At 47.5% G+C, this 18481-nt stretch overlaps 1 protein-coding gene and 1 long non-coding RNA gene across 2 annotated transcripts in view; both read left to right on the forward strand.

Annotated features, from left to right (window-relative positions):
• The window catches only part of LOC148534213 (uncharacterized), a 52828-nt gene extending 50843 nt beyond the window's left edge, over positions 1-1985 (forward strand). The window contains exon 3 of the long non-coding RNA XR_015877693.1: positions 1933-1985. This is a non-coding gene — a long non-coding RNA (uncharacterized LOC148534213). The remainder of the gene's footprint in view (positions 1-1932) is intronic.
• Positions 1980-18481, forward strand: LOC148534214 (uncharacterized). Its single transcript, XM_088467203.1, has 13 exons — positions 1980-2020; positions 3346-3482; positions 6188-6313; positions 6990-7169; positions 12960-13082; positions 13785-13872; positions 14175-14244; positions 14510-14867; positions 15716-15814; positions 16242-16329; positions 16640-16700; positions 16962-17109; positions 18416-18481. Exons 2-13 carry the CDS (start codon positions 3366-3368, stop codon positions 18479-18481), a joined length of 1524 nt encoding a protein of 507 aa, XP_088323329.1. The 5' UTR covers positions 1980-2020; positions 3346-3365.

Consider the following 18481-nt stretch of genomic DNA (forward strand, 5'->3'; position numbering starts at 1 on the left):
GGCGCTGCGGAACACTTGTGGCGCCATATAAATAAACGATAATAATAATAATATAAGCAAAATATATCCTGGAAACTGTGCTGAAATCAATGGTGTAACTAGGGCAGGGCGAGCGGGGTATGTGCCCTGGGCACTGTGGTACCGGTGGCACAGGGGGGCACTGCCGACCATGGTACCAGCCTGCCCTAGATAGCCAGTGTAGCGCTGACCACAGTGATTGTGGTCAGTGCTACATTTACTCAGGACTGGTGCTAGGCTTCCCAGCGCCGGTCCTGTGCTGCACACACAGCCGAGCCCATTCCCTCCCCCTGAGTGCTTACCCAATAGTGCCAGGCGGAGGGTGGGAGGCGGGCTCCAACTGGTGTATTTACACACACATCACCGCCAGCGCGGCGTCGATTTGTTTTAATAGGCCAGTAGCCAGAGAGAGTCAGACAGACTCTCATTGGCTGCTGCTGCTGCACACACATTGCTGCCACCCGGCGGCTGTGTGTGTGTTAATCAGTAGCCAATGAGAGTCAGACAGACTCTCATTGGCTGCTGCGCCCACTGCAAGAGCCGGGCTGGAACTCACTCATGAGCTCCGTCTTCCGGCTCCTGCAATGGGTAATGGGGGAGACGTCATGACTGCATCAGAGTGGACCCACTACTGGGGGCACTGCATGGGGGGGACTATTGGGGGCACTGAATAGGGAGGACCACTACAGGGGGCACTGTATAAGGGGAACTGGATAGGGGGATCACTACTGCGGGTCTGCATAAGGGGGAACACTACTGGGGGCACTGGATAAGGGGATCACTACTGGGGGCCTGCATAAGGGGGAGCACTACTGGGGGCACGGTATAAGGAGCACTGTATAGGGGGGACCACTACATGGGGCACTGCACAAGGGGGATCACTACTTGCATGCATAAGGGAGACCACTACTGGGGGCACTGTATAAGGGGCACTACTGGGGGCCTGCATAAGGTGGACCACTACTCGGGGAACTGCATAGGGTGGACCACTATATGGGGCACTGCATAAGGGGGATCACTACTGGGAGCCTGCATAAAGGAGACCACTACTGGGGGCACTGTATAAGGAGCACTACTGGGGGACTGCATATGTGGGACTACTACTGGGGGCACTGTATAAGGGGAACTAATAGGGGGCTGCATAATGGGGATCACTACTGGGGGTACTGTATAAGGGGCATTACTGAGGGATCACTACTGGGGACATTGCATACTGTGGGTACTGTACAAGGGGCACTACTGGGGGCCTGCATAAGGGGGACCACTATTGGGGGCACTGCATTAAGGTGCATATGGAAAGGAATGTTCTGAGTGATGAGAGAGGGGTGCGTGTGATGTTGACACACCCCATTTTTAAGTGGCCATGCCCCTTGTGACCACGCCCATTTTTTGTCACACATCCTGAATTATTTACAAAGAATAATAAAAGTTAATAGTATATATAATATAGTACTCAGGGACATCTTACGAGAGGAGGGTTCCTGTGTGCTATCTCTGAACGGGTCCTCCCCAAACCATTGTACGCGAGGTGTAGTCTCTGGTACTGTGCCAGAGCCTATTGTGCAGGCATACTGTATATCTCTGGGAAACTGGTGCCACAATGTAGATTTTTTTTGAGGCGGCTGCATGGTAAGTACATACAATGGGTGTATGGAGTGCGTTATGAGCCCCCCTGGACTCAGGTGCCCATGTGCACCACACACCCTTTACCCATTATACATAGGGCAGCACTGCTCATACTGCATCTTGTAAGGGAGTAAAATAGCGCATGAGAACAATTTATCATCATATGTGAATGTAGCATCAGCCAGTAATGCTTGTACAGCTGTCATTTCTCCTTATTCACTATAGGGCATAATGTTACATTATTTTCATGATTGCTTATGTAGCATCAATAAACGTGTCTCATTTCAGGAGCATGTCTATCAGTCCACAATGAAGAACCTAGTGGATGATATCATCTCGGGGTACAGTGCTGCTATTTTTGCATACGGCCCTACAGGTAATATTAATGTTATTAATACATAAGTCTAATTGTTTATATTGTATATGTAAAAGTAGTGAGCTGGCGAAATGAGTGGTGTAAAATATGTGACCATCTGTATCGTTAGTAATTGTGAGCTAGTAGTTTCCTTACAGGCTGTGCAATTATCCAGGTGGTTCCAGAAAGTGAGACGTTAGGTACATGGCACAATCTGGGTCTGAGCACTGAGGGCCTCATTCAGACCCGCTCGCAAGTGCTATGCACTCGCAAGCGGGTCAATGGTGGGGCACTGTGCATGCGCATGCACAAGCCCATAGCGAGTGAGAAATTCACTCACTCCGGGGCTCGCTACAAATGGGGCGGCTGTCGATGTTGATTGACAGCACTCCCCATTTTGTAGGTAGGGAGAGGGGGTGGCTGGTCAAATGGAGGCGTTCCTGAAGGAACGCCTGCTGTTTGTGGGCGGCCCTACTGACATCACTCGTGATGTCAGTAGTGAGCTTCCGGCTCTATTTGAGCAGGAAGCTCACTGGGGCTTGCGGCAGACGACACCCTACTACAAGGGTCTCGTCTCAAGCCCGATGGTCGCGATAATCGCGACCATCACCTGGTTGCTCGCAAAAGCTGTGGGTGGTCACCCACAGATTAGCGAGCGACCAGGAGGCCGGGTAAATTAAAAAAAAAGCAGCCGCCCTGATTCAGAGCGAGCGCTCGCTTTTTGCGAGCGCCTCTGAATCAGGCCCTGAATCCTCAGTCTAGTGAAGGCAGATACAGGATAATAGATGAACATTTAAACGGAAAACATCCAATAAGGGTACAAGCCATAGTTCTTAAGGATAACTCTTCTATTTGGGGCATGGTAATAGCATGAGAATTGTGACAAGTGTGCTAGTGCTGGTAAAATTGTATTGGATCACATAACTATGTCACAATGTTATTTTGTGTTGAATAAAAGGTCCCACATGTGCATATATTAGATTTTTATATATCATCTTAAATGATGTTTACATTTTAATTATTACATTGTCAGCTTGTGATATGCTGTGGTTACCGCTGCTTCTAACTCTCACTGACCAGGGAATAGGTGCACCCATCACCAAATGTGGAGGCAGCGTTTTATGGGCAGAACAAATATAGAATAGTGCACAGTCTACCCAATCACTAACAAGCGGTGACATCCCTGAGAGAGTGACCTGATGAGCAGCATCCTGATGAATATTGGCTTAGTCGCATGATGTCTGTCACTGTTCATTACTGACATGACACATTGTATAATTACATATCTGCCGTTCTTTCCTGTAACGTCAGTGAGTGTATGCCTAATACCTTTATATTTATCACAGGTACCGGGAAGACGGTTACTATGATGGGCAATGGCCATGAGCCCGGAGTGATATTTCGCACTCTGACAGATCTATATAAGACCATTGAGGTGCAGAGAGGGCAGAATACATTCTCTGTTTCGTTGTCATATGCTGAGGTAAATATGTGAGGAACAGTGGCGTAACTAGGGTATTTGGAGCCCAGGGCAAATTTGAAAAGGGAGCCCCCCCCCCCGATGTGCGCGCGGCAAAAATGGGTGTGGTCACTTAAAAATGGGGCGTGTCAACATGACACACCCCTTTATTTTCACACTGAACATTCCTATCCATATGCACCTTAACCCCAGTAGTACCCCTTATACAGTACCCCCAGTATGCAATTGTGGTCCCTCTTATGCAGGCCCATAGTAGTGCCCCTTATACAGTATCCCCAGTAGTGGTCCCCCTTATACAGCCCCCAATTAGTTCCCCTTACTCAGTGCCCCCAGTAGTGGCCCCCCCAAATGCAGTGCCCCATGTAGTGTTCCCCCTTATGCAGTGCCCCCAGTAGCAGTCCCCACAATGCAGTGCGCCCAGTAGCAGTATCCCCTTAAGCAGTGCCCTTTATATGGTGCACCCAGTAGTAGTCACCCCCCCTATGCAGTGCCCTTTATATAGTGCCCCCAGCAGTAGTCCCCCCCATGCAGTTTTCCCATAGTGGTCCCCTTATGCAGGCACCCAGTAGTGATCCCCCCTATCCAGTGCCCCCTGTAGTGGCCCTTCCTATTATTGCCCCCAGTAGTGGTCCCCCAAGTGCAGTGCCTCTAGTAGTAGGCCCCTTTTATAATGCCCCCAGTGGTAGTATCCCCCCCAAGTAGTAGTCCCCAGTAGAGGTTCCCCCTCCCGATTTAGTGCCCCCACTAGTAGCCCCCCCAGTAGAGGTCCTCCCAATAATGGTGCCCCCAGTAGTAGCTCCCCCGTTGTGCCCCCACCCCAAGTAGAGGTCCCCCCAGTAGTAGCCATCCCCCTCCCCCGTTGTGCCACAAGAAGTGCAGATATGTTAAAAAAAATAAATATATAAAAATATACTTACCTGAATCCACGCTGCTGCTGCTCCGGTCCGCGGGCTGGCGCGCTCAGCATTATGGGACAGACGTCATGATGTCATGACGTCTTTTCCATTACCCACTGCAGGAGCCGGACGGAAGCCCGGCTCTTGCAGTGGGTGCTGCAGCAGTCAATAAGAGTCTACCTGACTCTCATTGGCTGCTGTTTAACACACGCATCGCCGCCAGTGCTGGTGGCGATGCGTGTGTTATGCATAGCCTGAGCCCGCCTCCTAGCGCTATTGGGCAAGTGCTCAGGGGGAGGGAACGGGCTCAGCTGTGAAGCCGTGGGACCCGCGCCGCCGGTCCCACGGCGCCCAGGGCACGCACCTAGCTCTCCCTGCCCTAGTTGCGCCACTGGTGAGGAATATGTGACATATGTTTTTATTAGTATTATTATTAGTATTATTATTAACATTATTGTTATTAATCTTTATTTATATAGATGCAGCATTTTATGGACTGATAGCAGAGACACATTTGGAGACATGAGTGAGGAGAGAGGGGGAGAGGTCAGGGGAGGAGAGGTAGATCTGAGTACCATCAGAATAGAGATTATATTGGAGGCCAAAAGAGCCAATGAGTTCACCTAAAGAAGATATATAGAGGGATAATAGGAGAGGTCCAAGAGCAGAATCTTGAGGGACACCTACTGTTAATGGAAAATGGCGGGGGAGGAGTAGAGTCATGAGAGGAGACAAAGAAGGAGCAGTCAGAGAGGTAGGAGGACAGCCAGGAGAGGGCAGTGTCCAAGGGAGTGAAGGATATGCCGCAGGAGAGGGTGGTCCTCAGTGTCAAAAGCAGCAGAGAGGTCAAGGAGAAAGAGCAGAGAGTAGTGATCCTTGGACTTGGCAGCAAGGAGGTCATTACTGACTTTCGTCAGGGCAGTTTCAGTGGAGTGGAGAGTATGGAAGCCAGACTGAAATGGGTCATGCAGGGAGTGGGAGGAAATAAAGCTGGTAATGTGGTTGTAAACAATATGCTCAAGGAGTCTGTGGGCAAAAGGGATTAGAGAGATGAGTCAGTAGTTGGAGAGAGAGCTAAGATCAAGGGTAGGTTGTTTACTAATGGGGGGACAAGGGCATGCCTGAATGCAGGGGGGACAGCCTAATGAGATGGAGATATTGAAGAGTGGGCAATATGGAAACAGGCAGAAGGAGAGAGTATTTAAAATAATTGTATTTTATATGCAATCACTGTATCTGTGTACACTATATGGGACATGCCACTTAAGCATTTATTAATTGTATAAAAATAGGGTAATGCTACTTTACAATATACTAATAACACTATCAATCCACATCTCTACACCATCTCTGTGTTATTGTGCGCTATACACACTTATTACGCCTGATATACACCTGCAGCAAATGCTGTATTTCAGCTGGATGCATCTTGAGATGATTCTAGCCCCCAAAAATGCATGAAATAAGCTTTTTATGTGTCCTCCTTATATACATTCTACCCACATATGTGCCAAACTGTAAGTGATTCCCCTACGTGTGTAAACTAGCAATCACCAGGCCACGTAACAAAGTTTAAGGGGGCAACTAAGACCCCCTACGCTGCTTTTTGAGAATGTATGGGGACTGATGTAGAACTAAAAGCTAACATGGGCCCCTGCCATGTATGTACTGGCCCCCGAAAACCTTTTCTTTATGATATGCAGCATCTGGAGAACTACAAGTGACACAAGCCCTTTCCAGAGAGTAAATGTGGATTACGCACCTGTCGTGTTTGTATTGCAGACAGTGATTATTCCTTCATTACATTTTCAGGGCTACAATGAAACCGTTTGGGATCTGCTAAGACCGTCTTCTGGATGTTTGAACCTTAGAAAGGATCCCTATGGCAACACCAAGATAGAAGGGATTGCAGAGTTCTTCCCCAGCAGTCCTGAGGAGGTGACTATCATTAGTCTGTGCTACTCTTATGCAGCGTCCATGCTCCACCACTAGTTACCCCTGTCTATATTATTATCATCTTTTATTTATAAGGCACCACAAGCAGTGGCCTCACAAGGTGGGTGCGGGCCGCACCCAGGTGTCACCCACCGAGGGGTGACACCAAGGTGCAGACTCTCCCTCAGTGACAGGAGCTGTAGCATTTGGCTCCTGACACTGCGAGGGAGCCAACACTACCCGCACCTCCGGCACCCCCCACCACTCCATTGATAACCACAGGCCGGGAAGGTTAGGGCAGCGAGGCCAAGCCCCCTTCTCAGAGACCAGGCAACCTACCCAATGCCACGCCCCCTTTTCATCGGCGCGCAGCTGGCATCCCTCCTCACACCGGGTCTCACCGCGGGGAGGGATGTCACTGACCACAAGGGATTCCTCAACATGGAACAAGGGGGATACAAATGACAATAAGTTACTGTATATAAGTACAGACTAATACAATCAAGGTTGCTGTCTGCAAAAAAAAATTAATGTATGAATGAATAAGCAGAGCCCATGACTGTGTGATCGCTGGTGTAGTGACCCTGCTGTAGCTATAACACATGGACAAGTGTAACTGTATGAGTTGTTTTGTGTAACCACAAGAGTGTTGGTACATTTATATTACTTTCTTTTTCAGGCCATCGCATTACTGACTAAAGGGAATAAGCGCCGCTCTAAGGCAGCCACAGCTGCCAATAAGAACTCCTCCCGCTCCCATGCTGTTGTACAAGTCACCGTAAAGCAGACGAGCAATGATGGAGTGTGCGCGGGCCGGCTGTACATGGTAGACCTGGCGGGATCAGAGCGAGCATGCCAGGTATCACTTGTATTTTACATAACATTATAATTTCTTTGTATTTCCCCTGCAATGCCATAGAGGTAAATATCGTTAGTTTGCTATCCTTCTGCAGTGTTCATGCTTTGGGCCTGATTCAGAGCCGGACGCAATTAGCGCTCGCTCGTCCTGAAAATAGGGGTGGCTATTCAAATGAACCGTTCGCTCTTTGCGGTCTGTTCACGCCTCTAGGTCTGAACGAGCGAACAAAACTTGCGCTCGTGTTTTGGGAAACTACGCCCCCTGGCCGCTTGCATCCTACGTCATGTCCGCTATTTATTAGATTAATCGAGTACATCGACCAGGGTATGAGCTGCTCGCTATTCTTGTGGTTGGTTTTTGCTACCACAATTTTGCGAGCAGTTCTGGCTATAAAATAACCCAGTGACGTGCTCAATGACGCTGCTGTTTTAATTATGCACACCCATAAAACGCCCATTTTGACCTTTAAGCACGCCTGTGTTCTGATCTCCACTCCCCGTTTTCAAGCACCTTCCCCTGTTACCACCCACATACGCCTCCTCCTGTCACTCAAATTATCAGGCATTCGCTATTTTGCGAGCACATGAATTTCGACCGCACCGACTGGTTCGCGCATGCGTATAACGATCCGTACGCATGCGCAGTTGGGCAAACATCGCTCGGAGCGAACGAGCGGCCGCTTACGAGCGGCTCTGAATCAGGCCCTTTATCACTAGTTGCCACTGGGCCTGATTCAGCAAAGATCATTCACAACTATGATTACGCACGCAATCGGCCGATTGTTGCGTTCTGCACATGTATATGCATCACAGTGCGTGGGCGCAAACAGTGGGACTGTGATTGGCAGGAAGTATCATTTGAGGGTGGTGACGGGGGGTTGGCCGGCGAAACGCAGGCGTGCCAGTGCATTTGAACGCCATTGCATGGGCGTGCATAAATTATCCACTGCGATGCTGTACGCATCCTGAGGCCTGATAGCGAGTGATGAGGTTGATGAGTAAAAATAGCTTTTTTTAGCGGGCTATAACAGAGGACCTGATTCAGACCCGGTCGCAACCAGGTCGATGGTGGCCCAGGGCGCATGCGCACGATGGAGCCGTCTCTGTCGTGGGCATGCGCTGGACCCGGATAGCGACGCGCACTCCGTCGCTCCAGGTCTCGCACCAAAGGGAGTGAGCTGTCGATATTGAGTGACAGCTCGCCCCCTTTGGTGGGTGGGCCGGAGGGGTGGCTGCCCAAATGGAGGCATTCCCATGAGAACGCCTGTCATTTGGGGGCGGCCCCACTGACATCACTCTGTTAGAGCCGAAATCTTTCTCGGGCTTGCGGCCATTAGACCCTACTACAAGGGTCTTGTCGCAAGCCCGACGGTCGCGATGGTCGTGACCATCGCGACCATCATCATGGCCGCTCGCTGTAGCTGTGGGTGGTCACCCACAGCTATGCAAGTAGCCAGGAGTGTCTGAATCAGGCCCAGAGCCTTCCATGTGTATAGCACTTTTTTCTTGTGTTTGTGGTACTCCCTAAGCATGGCCTTTCTCCCCTTAGAGCTGTGATTCCCAATCTGTTACCGGCCATCTCCCCCTTGGTTACATACATTTATTTCTGTTTCGGTGACCCCCCCCCACCCACTGAGACCTTACTCATAACAAATTATATAAAATTTTGATTAAAGTTATTTTTTAATTAATAACATAACCCAGTATCAATTTAATGATGCTAATAATTGAATTACATTGTTTTCTTTAGTAGCTTAGGTTAAATTACATGCAGTAAGAAAAGCATTTCTACCAATATCACTAACTAAAACAAAGGTGAATGGGAGTCACTGTCTTAGGACACAAATGGAGTAAATTGTGTGATTAGTTTAATAACAGTTTATGTGTTTGTACCACATCCACACTGTGACTGAAGTCAGATGTATCTTCATTATCTTTTCTGTTTCTATATCAGACTAAGGGCCTGATTCAGAGCTGGATGCTCTGACAAAGCGCTCGCTATGAATCAGGGCCAGGTATTTTTTTTTCAGAACAGCCTCCTGGCTGCTCGCATAGCTGTGGGTGACCACCCAAAGCTATAGCGAGTGGCCATGATGATGGTTGCGATGGTCAAGACCATCGCGACCATCGGGCTTGCAACGAGACCCTTGTGGTAGGGTCTCGTGGCCGCAAGCCCCAGAGAGCATTCGGCTCTAACAGAGCCGAAAGCTCTCCCACTGACATCACTTGTGATGTCATTGGGGCCAGACCCAGATGGTAGGCTTTTCCATGGGAACGCCTCCGTCTGGGCAGCAATGCCCCCAGCCCGCCCACCAAAGGGGGCGTGCTGTCACTCAACATCGACAGCACGCCCCCTTTGGTACGAGACCTGGAGCGACGGAGTGCCCGTCGCTCTCCGGATCTTGCGCATGCACACAACGGAGCCGGCTACGTCGTGTGCATGTGCACTGGCCTACCATCGACCCGGTTGCGAGCGCTCAGCGCTTGTGACCGGGTCTGAATCAGGCCCCAAGAACACTGGCCAAACCCTGAAAGAAAGTGGCTATATAAACCGCTCCCTTCTGGCCCTAAGGAACTGCATTATGGCGCTACGCAAGAGACCAGGCGGCCATATCAACTATCGGGACAGCAAATTGATCTGGCTGCTAAAGGTATGTTATTACTATTTCCTACACATATATGATAATACAACTGTACCTGATGTCAGGGCCAGTAATAAGAGAGAAGGGCCCTGTGTGCAGTCTCCATGCAGCCTCCCCCTTCTCTTATAGACACATTAACTAATTATACTCTGGCACTGAGCTTTCTCTACTGGGCATGTGCAGAACTTTAGAAATATGGCACCCAAGTCATTTTCCCGGGGACTACATTGGTTATTACAGCAGCATTGGCAGATTGTTAAGCATAAGTTATGGGTGCAGGGTGCGGTGTGAGACCACTGGACATGTAACCCATATACCCTGCACCAGGGGCTGGCTGGCAAATTTTAGCCTGGGGGGCAAATGCATGCAGGTGGCCCTGGCAGAGGAGTAGCTTGTAGCCAGGGTGCCCGGAGCACGTGTGTGCTTAGGCGCCCCCCCCCTCAAGTGTTCCAGGAAGGAGGCGTGTCCATATGGAATTAATGTAAAGTAAAAATAAAGATATGTGGCAGCCCGCTGTAGTGGTTCCCATATACAGTTCCCCCTGTGCCCCAGGACAGGACCCCCTTCTACAGGCTACAAGTAGTGATCCTTTTATGCAGTGCCCCTTATACAGTGCCCCCAGTAGTGGTCCCCCCTGTACTGTGCCTCTTGTGCCCCCAGTAGTAAGCTTCTTATATAGTGTCCCCAGTAGTGGTCCCCCCTATGCAGTGCCCCTTGTGCCCCCAGTAGTAAGCCCCTTATATAGTGCCCCCAGTAGTGGTACCCTCTATGCAGTGCCCCCAATAGTAGTCCCCCTCTTGTAGTGCCCCCAGTAGTAGTCCCCCTCCTTGTAGTGCCCCCAGTAGTAGTCCCCCCTTTGTAATGCCCCCAGTAGTAGCCCCCCCTTGTTGTGCCCCCAGTAATAATCCCCCTTGTAGAGCCCCCAGTAGTGCTCCCCCCTTGTAGTGCCCCAGTAGTTGTCCCCCCCTTGTAGTTCCCCCAGTAGTGCTCTCCCCCTTGTAGTGCCCCCAGTAGTAGTCTCCCCCTTGTAGTGCCCCCAGTAGTGCTCTTCCCCCTTGTAGTGCCCCCAGTAGTAGTCCCCCCCTTGTAATGCCCCCAGTAGTAATCCCCCCCTTGTAATGCCCCCAGTAGTAGTCCCCCTTGTTGTGCCCCCAGTAGTGTTCTTCCCCTTGTAGTGTCCCCTGTAGTAGTCCCCCCCTTGTAGTGCACCCAGTAGTGTTCTCCCCCTTGTAGTGTCCCCTGTAGTAGTCCCCCCCATTGTAGTGCACCCAGTAGTGTTCTCCCCCTTGTAGTGTCCCCATTAGTGGTCCCCCCCATCCCACAGTACACACACACACGTAATAAATAATAAAAAATAAACACTTAACTGAATCCCTGCTCCCGCCGCCGCCATCCGCTCCTCCGTCTGTCCTCCCGGGCCAGGCCACTCTGCATTATGGGAGAGATGTCATATGACGTCATGACGTCTCTCCCATTACCCACTGCAGGAGCCGGAAGATGGAGCGGCTCCTGCAGTGGGCGCAGCAGCAGGTAATGAGAGTCTGACAGACTCTCATTGGCTGCCACTCACAACAAACACACAGCTGCCGGAGCCGGCAGCTGTGTGTTTGTAACTGTGTAGCGTTGACCGAACTCCGTCCGGTCAGTGCTACACACACGGTGCAGCTGTGTCACACATAGACACAGACTGGCCGCGGCCCACATGGCGCTGTGGCCCGGGGGACACATGGCACCCTGCCCCCCGGCCCAGCCCGCCACTGCCCTGCAACCATTGTAGATACACCCAGGGGCTTATTTATAATGGGTGCAGCATGTGCGGTTTAGGGGGGGGGCCCGCACCGCACACACTGCACCTATTTTTTCTTTATATACTTACCACTCCTAAGTCCCACAGAGTAGCGCTATTTTCCTGGCGTTTTACGCATGTGCAGTAGGAAGTCACCAGGAAAATGGCTGACGCGCCAGTTTCCAGGTGATTTACGCATGCGCAGTAGACTCTGGGCACACTCTAGTGCCCAGAGCCTACTGCTGCTGTCAGTTCGCTGACAGCAGCCGGGGAGAGAGGAGGGGGCCGGGGAGAGAGGAGGGGGCCTGTGTTCACTCCCCCTCCTCTCTTCCCGGCTGCTGTCAGCGAACTGACATCTCTTAATAAGCCCCTGGATACACCCATGGCTGATGTATAAGTGGCATTAGTCACGTCTTAGATATCTTTTGGGATACAAGCATTTAGGAATATGAATGTGAGTTATCAAACAGGGGGCGGGATGTACTAAGGTTGCGGTGATCATTCCGCCAATCACCACAACCTTACTGATCGCATATGTACTAACATATGTGATTAGTATCGCAAAGGACAGCTCTTGCGATAAGAGCTGCCCTTTGCGAAATAGCCAACGCCGGATGACAGGGTCTCCGTGGGACCCCGTCCCCTCCAAGCCCCGGGAGCTTCCTGCTGGTCACATGCGCAGGAAGCCCCGGGCTCCTTCTTCTCCTCCCTGCACCCGGAAGATGATTAGGAGGAGGAGGAGGAGGCGGAGGACCCAGGAGGAGTACGGGCCGGTGAAAATGGAATGCAGGTGAGGGCCAGCGCTGGGCGATGGTGGGGTGGCGAGGCGGCAGCGGACCGACGGGAGCGGGGTGCAGTAAGAAACCCATAAGCTTCTATAGGGTAATGCCAGGTTTTTCTGGCGTTACCCTCCGGGCCAAAAAAAGGGTGGCCAGGGCTTAGTACATCTGAAATGCGGTAAAACCCCCGAAAACGGGGTTTTTACCACATTCTTCCTTTAGTACATCCCACTCAGGGCCATTAAAAGACTATTATGCCCTGGTACTAAAGGGGTGTGTGCTCTAGTGTATGGGGGTGTGGCCAACCCCCATTGTAAATGCTGAGGTCCTGTGTACAGGGGATGTGGCCACAGCATCTATGCCTGAACCCAAGTCATCAGGAATATTGCTCCTAACACAATGTTCTGTTGTTTTATCTCAGATATTAGCTGCAATCAACCGTGATTTTAGTATTTAGTGCAATCATTTGTTTCTCACAAACATAGTATAAATAAAACAATAGTAGTAGATCTTTAAACTGCTCATTACAATGTGTAAGGATTCCTCAGTGATCTCCCCTATAACCAGAGTATTATCTATCACAGGGCGCACTGAGTGGCAGGAGCAGAATGGTGATGATCACACACATCAGCCCTGTGGATGCTGCCTATGAAGACTCTCGCAGCACACTCACCTACGGGAGCAAGGCCAAGCACATGAAAACACTGGTGAGCAGCCCCCAAGGGGTAACTGCATATGTATCTATGTTACTGGGTATAACTATGGTGGAACAAGGGATTTATTATTAAATAAAACAAACATTATAAACATTCAAAATCAGTTTTATTAGAAGATTGGTTGGAATGTGTCCTTTTACTTTCTGTTTAAAATTCAGCTGACAATTAAAATATGTAAAAAGTTACTACTACAGGCTCAATCAGTGATAAAAGCTACACCTGTGGTATTACATGTCTGTGTGAGGACACGTAGGTTACCCTTCCATAATCTCCTGTCTCCCTGTTTTCTCTGAGTGTGCCGGTGCCCAGTAACTAAAGGTGGGTACACACCTAAAAGATTTATCTGCAGATCAAGTGATCTGCAAATATATATTTTGATGATGGTCGTTCATACACACTAAATGGCTATCATCTATCTGGCAGCCGCTGGTCCCGCTGGCAGGGAGGCGGATCGGCTGCCCCCTCCCCATGGCTGCCGCTGTGTTTGTACGGGCGGTCTGTACACACTTGCCGATGGACAGATATGTCTGTAGACATACCTGTCCATCGGCTGGGCAGCACAGCCAATGCAATATGTCTGTGAACGACACGGTTCACAGACATATCATCTGTACACACTGGCTGATGGCCAGCAGATATATTGGCTGATCATGTAGCCAGCATAACTCTCTGCTGTTACCCTTCCTCCTGCAGGTGGAGAGGAACCGTGTTTGTGCCCCCCACAAAATCCCTGAGGCTGCAAGAGAAAGCAAAGTGCAGCTGGAAGACCCTCATCCTCCAGGTATTCTTCTTCCTTGTAATGAAAAGATTGAGGGGTCTGTTTATCATAGTTGTGCACTAACTATCTGCATCACCACTTATCACAGCAATACATATTGTAGTTACACCACAGGTTACCATGCTGGGTGGTATGTACATATGCTGGTCTTTATAGTTACAGATTAGGCAAAGGAAGCAACTGACCCAGGAACAATAGGAACAAATAGGGGTTTACACTTACAAACTATAATCCATTGACTAACTAAAGCAAAACAAATACCAGACACAATAGTAACTGTACTATTTCTATATTCTTTTCCATAGAGCCAGCCCATAAGGACCATAAGGAAAAAGCCCCCAGTTCCAGTAACACTGGTCCTATGAGACGCTCTGAGTAAGTACTTTATGCCGATATCACATGAACAATAAGTAACAAAATGATTTATGGATAGAAATGTAAAATGATGAAAATTACTGTAATTTATAGATAAGAATAGATTGTTATGAAGTATTTTTTTTTAGCTATTACTATATAAATGTTAATCATAATACACCATAGTATGTAGCTATGGGTACATTATTATATTATACTAACCTTAGCTATTGTTACATTCTCTTGGAGTCCTTTAGGTGCAAATGTGTCTGTTTTCTCTTTTTAGGGCTTTGCTGCCTAAATTGTCATCCGTGGTCCCTATGCCAAGAAAAGACCTGGCAGTACCTGAGGCCGTGGTCCCTATGCGAAAAAAACACCTGGCAATAACTGAGGCTGTGGTCCTCATGCCAAAAAAATACCTGGCAATTACTGAGGCCATGGTCCCTATGCCAATAAAACAACTGGCAGTACCTGAGGCCGTGGTCCCAATGCCAAAACAACACCTGGCAGTACCTGAGGCTGTGGTTCCTATGCCAAGAAAACACCTGGCAGTATCTGAGGCCGTCAACTCCATGCCAAGAAAACACCTGGCAGAACCTGAACCTGTGGTCCCTATACCAAGAAAAAACCTGACAATACCTGAGGTAAGGGCTTTCAGTGTCATTGTGGTTACTTACCTTTTCCTTTACGTCCTAGTATTTATATATCTTTGTTATACAATGTAATGCTTATTGCACTGACATTTACATCTTATATTACTCCACAAGTGTCACAATTTATACACAATATGAGAAAGGAAAAATAGGTTTCTTGTAATACAAATGATGTATGATATAATTGTAAATGAAATAAAAATAATTGGTAGTGGACAATTCCATAGCTGCGATTCAATTCAAAGCGATGATGAATAGCTCCAGGAGGGAGCTCCCAGAGCTTTTCAATTCAGCCTGATGTTTGGTCCAACCAAAGGATTTCTTCTCGCACCCTCCTGGGGGGGCAAGGAGAAATCTGACAAAAGTGCGCTAACAGCCTTGCGGCCGACACTTTAGTCGGAGAATGCCAGTTCTCGCGACTAAACACCCATGTTAAGTTGCAGGAACCACCATTCTCCGACTTAACAGCACGCTGAATTGAATCGCGGCCAATAAGTTAAGCTAAATATATAAAACTAAGAAATGTGAACAAAGGCATGAAAAACCTCCAGATAAAACTAGTAAAACTAATTTATTTCAATGATATATAATATATCTAGTCATCCATTGTAGTATTATATAATTAAATACTAAAATTCTAGTAGAAATTCAACTGCTAATTAAAATATGTTAGAAATATCTACTACAGGCTCAATCAGTCATAAAAGCTACACCTGTGGTATTACATGTCTGTGTGAGGACACGTAGGTTACCCTTCCATAATCTCCTGTCTCCCTGTTTTCTCTGAGTGTGCTGGTGCCCAGTAACTAACTCTCTGCTGTCCTCCCTTCCTCCTGCAGGTGAAGGCGCACCATCTGAGTCTGGCCCACAAGATCCCTGAGGGTGCCAGAAAAATCAATGTTCGGCTGAGACTCGCCCCCCAGATATTCTTGTACCATGTAATTAAAAGTTTAAGGGACCTATTCATCAAATGATTCATGGCCCAGTAACCATGCAGAAACACTAGTTTCTTCATATTTAAGTTACCGGGCCATTCATCATCAGGTGTCTGATAGAACTCCCTTGGTATTCAGCAAACTCCTAAAACTGAAAGACGGCGCTTGTTCTTGAAAGCAAACTCTAAAAACTTTCAGTTTTTGGAGTTTGCTGAATATCAGGTGGTCTATTCGGGACTCCTGATGATGAATAGCCTAAATATATGGAAACTAGCATTTCTGCATGTTACCGGGCCATTTATCGGTTGATGAATAGGCCCCAGTATGAGGACACGTAGGTTACTCATACATAATCTCTTGTCTCCCTGTTTTCTCTGAGTGTGCCGGTGCCCGGTAACTTACTCTCTGCTGTTTACCCTAACTCCTGCAGGTGGAGAGGAACCGTGTTTGTGCCCCCCACAAAATCCCTGAGGCTGCAAGAGAAGATAAAGTGCAGCTGAAAGACCCTCACCCTCCAGGTAGTTTTGTATCTTATAATGAAAAGATTGAAGAGTTGGTTTATCATAGTTGTGCATTAACTATCTGCATCACCACTTATCACAGCAATACATATTGTAGTTACACCACAAGTTACCATGCTGGGTGGTTGGGAGGTATGTACATATGCTGGTCTTTACAGTTAGAGATTAGGCAAAAGAAGCAACTGACCCAGGAACAATAGGAACAAATAGGGGTTTACACTTCCAAACTATATTCCATTGACCAACTAAAGCAAAACATATACCAGACATAGTAGTAACTGTACTATTTCTATATTCTTTTCCACAGAGCCAGCCCATAAGGACCATAAGGAAAAAGCCCCCAGTTCCAATAACACTGGACGCTCTGAGTAAGTACTTTGTGCAGATATCACATGAACAATAAATAACAATATGATTTATGGCTAGAAATGTAAAATGATGAAAATTACTGTCATTTATAGATACAAATAGATTGTTATGAAGTTTTTTTAGCTATTATTAGATAAATGTTAATCATAATACATTATAATATGTAGCTATGGGTACATTATTATATTGTACTAATCTTAGCTATTGTTGCATTCTCATGGAGTCCTTTAGGTGCAAACGTGTCTGTTTTTTCTTTTTAGGAATTCGCTGCATAAACTGCCCCCTGTGGTCCCTATGCCAAGAAAACACCTGGCAGTACCTGAGGCCATGGTCCCTATGCAAAAAAAATACCTGGCAGTACCTGAGGCCATGATCCCTATGCCAAGAAAATACCTGGCAATACCTGAGGTAAGTGCTTTCAGTGTCATTGTGGTTACTTACCTTTTCCTTTATGTCCTAGTAGTTATATATTTCTTTGTCATACAATGTAATGCTTATTATACTGACATTTACATCTTATATGTTGTAAATTAAATAAAAATAATTGGTTGCAAATAAGTCCATGGCCGCGATCAAATCAAAGCGATGATGAATAGCCCAGGGAGGGAGCAACCAGAGCTAATCAATTCAGCCTGATGTTTGGTCTGACTAGGAAAAACCTGATAAAAGTGTGCTAACAGCCTCGTGGGTGGCACTTTAATCAGAGAATGGCAGTTCTCGCTACTAAACACCCATGTAAAGTCACGAGAACGTCATTCTCCGACTTAACAGTGCTCTGAATTGAATCACGGACAATAAGATAAGCTAAATATATAAAACTAAGAAATGTGAACAAAGGCTTGAAAAACCTCCAGATAAAACTAGTAAAACAAATATATTCCAATTATATATACTATATCTAGTCATACATTGTAGTATTATATAAATAAATACTGAAATTCGATTAGAAATTCAGCTGCCAATTAAAATATGCTAATAATATCTACTACAGGCTCCATCAGTGATAAAAGCTACACCTGCGGTATTACATGTCTGTGTGAGGGCACGTAGGTTACCCATCCATAAACTCCTGTTTCCCTGTTGTCGAAGCTGGATAATTGGCTGAGACAGAATCAGTTTAAAATTAGATTGGAACGACGCCATCTTGCGAATGGCGACAAGACTCCATCTTAGAAATAGGTCACTGTCGAAGCTGGATTAGTGGCTGAGACGGAATCAACAAAAAAATTAGCTTGCGTGACGCCATCTTGCGAATGGCAGCTAGACTCCATTTTAGAAACAAGAATCTGCAAGACGCCATTTTGCGAATGACCGCCCAGCGCCATTTTAGCTAAACTCACACTTAAGTACATATGGCGATGCTACTATTAGCATCATGCGATCGCATATTTTACCATACCTCATACGCACAGTAATACACACAGTTGCACTGTTAATATGTTGCACATTAGTGAATACATAATAGCCTACATGCGAACGCTGTTTAGTAGCTGCATGTGTGCGCAATCACATAGCAAACTAGCGTCTTTTCTCATATCCCTAATACTTACATAATGCACACTTACACAAAAGGTTCCATAGCTATAAAGTAAAAGATCCAAGTTTTATTCAATTATTACAAATGCTGTGAAATAAAGACTATTTGGTATATAAGGATTAATACATGATAAGTAAGCCATGTTTGGTGTTATCCTGATGTGCACTTTCTCAACAGTTTTCCGGTATCATCGGGGTGAAGATCGCAACATGCATTCTCAACTTATGGACCATAGAGAGTTAA

This window comes from Taudactylus pleione, unplaced genomic scaffold (assembly GCF_031769625.1).
Source record: "Taudactylus pleione unplaced genomic scaffold, aTauple2 ptg000070l, whole genome shotgun sequence".
In the NCBI taxonomy this organism is placed as follows: Eukaryota; Metazoa; Chordata; class Amphibia; order Anura; family Myobatrachidae; genus Taudactylus; species Taudactylus pleione.

What these genes read in the sequence shown, in the direction of transcription:
- LOC148534214 (XM_088467203.1), top strand. Translation starts at nt 3,366, where the DNA reads ATGATGGGCAATGGCCATGAGCCCGGAGTGATATTTCGCACTCTGACA. An exon ending in CCAAGCACATGAAAACACTG is followed by an intron (nt 13,083 to 13,784) that starts GTGAGCAGCCCC and finishes TTCCTCCTGCAG; the next exon opens with GTGGAGAGGAACCGTGTTTG. An exon ending in GGTCCTATGAGACGCTCTGA is followed by an intron (nt 14,245 to 14,509) that starts GTAAGTACTTTA and finishes TTCTCTTTTTAG; the next exon opens with GGCTTTGCTGCCTAAATTGT.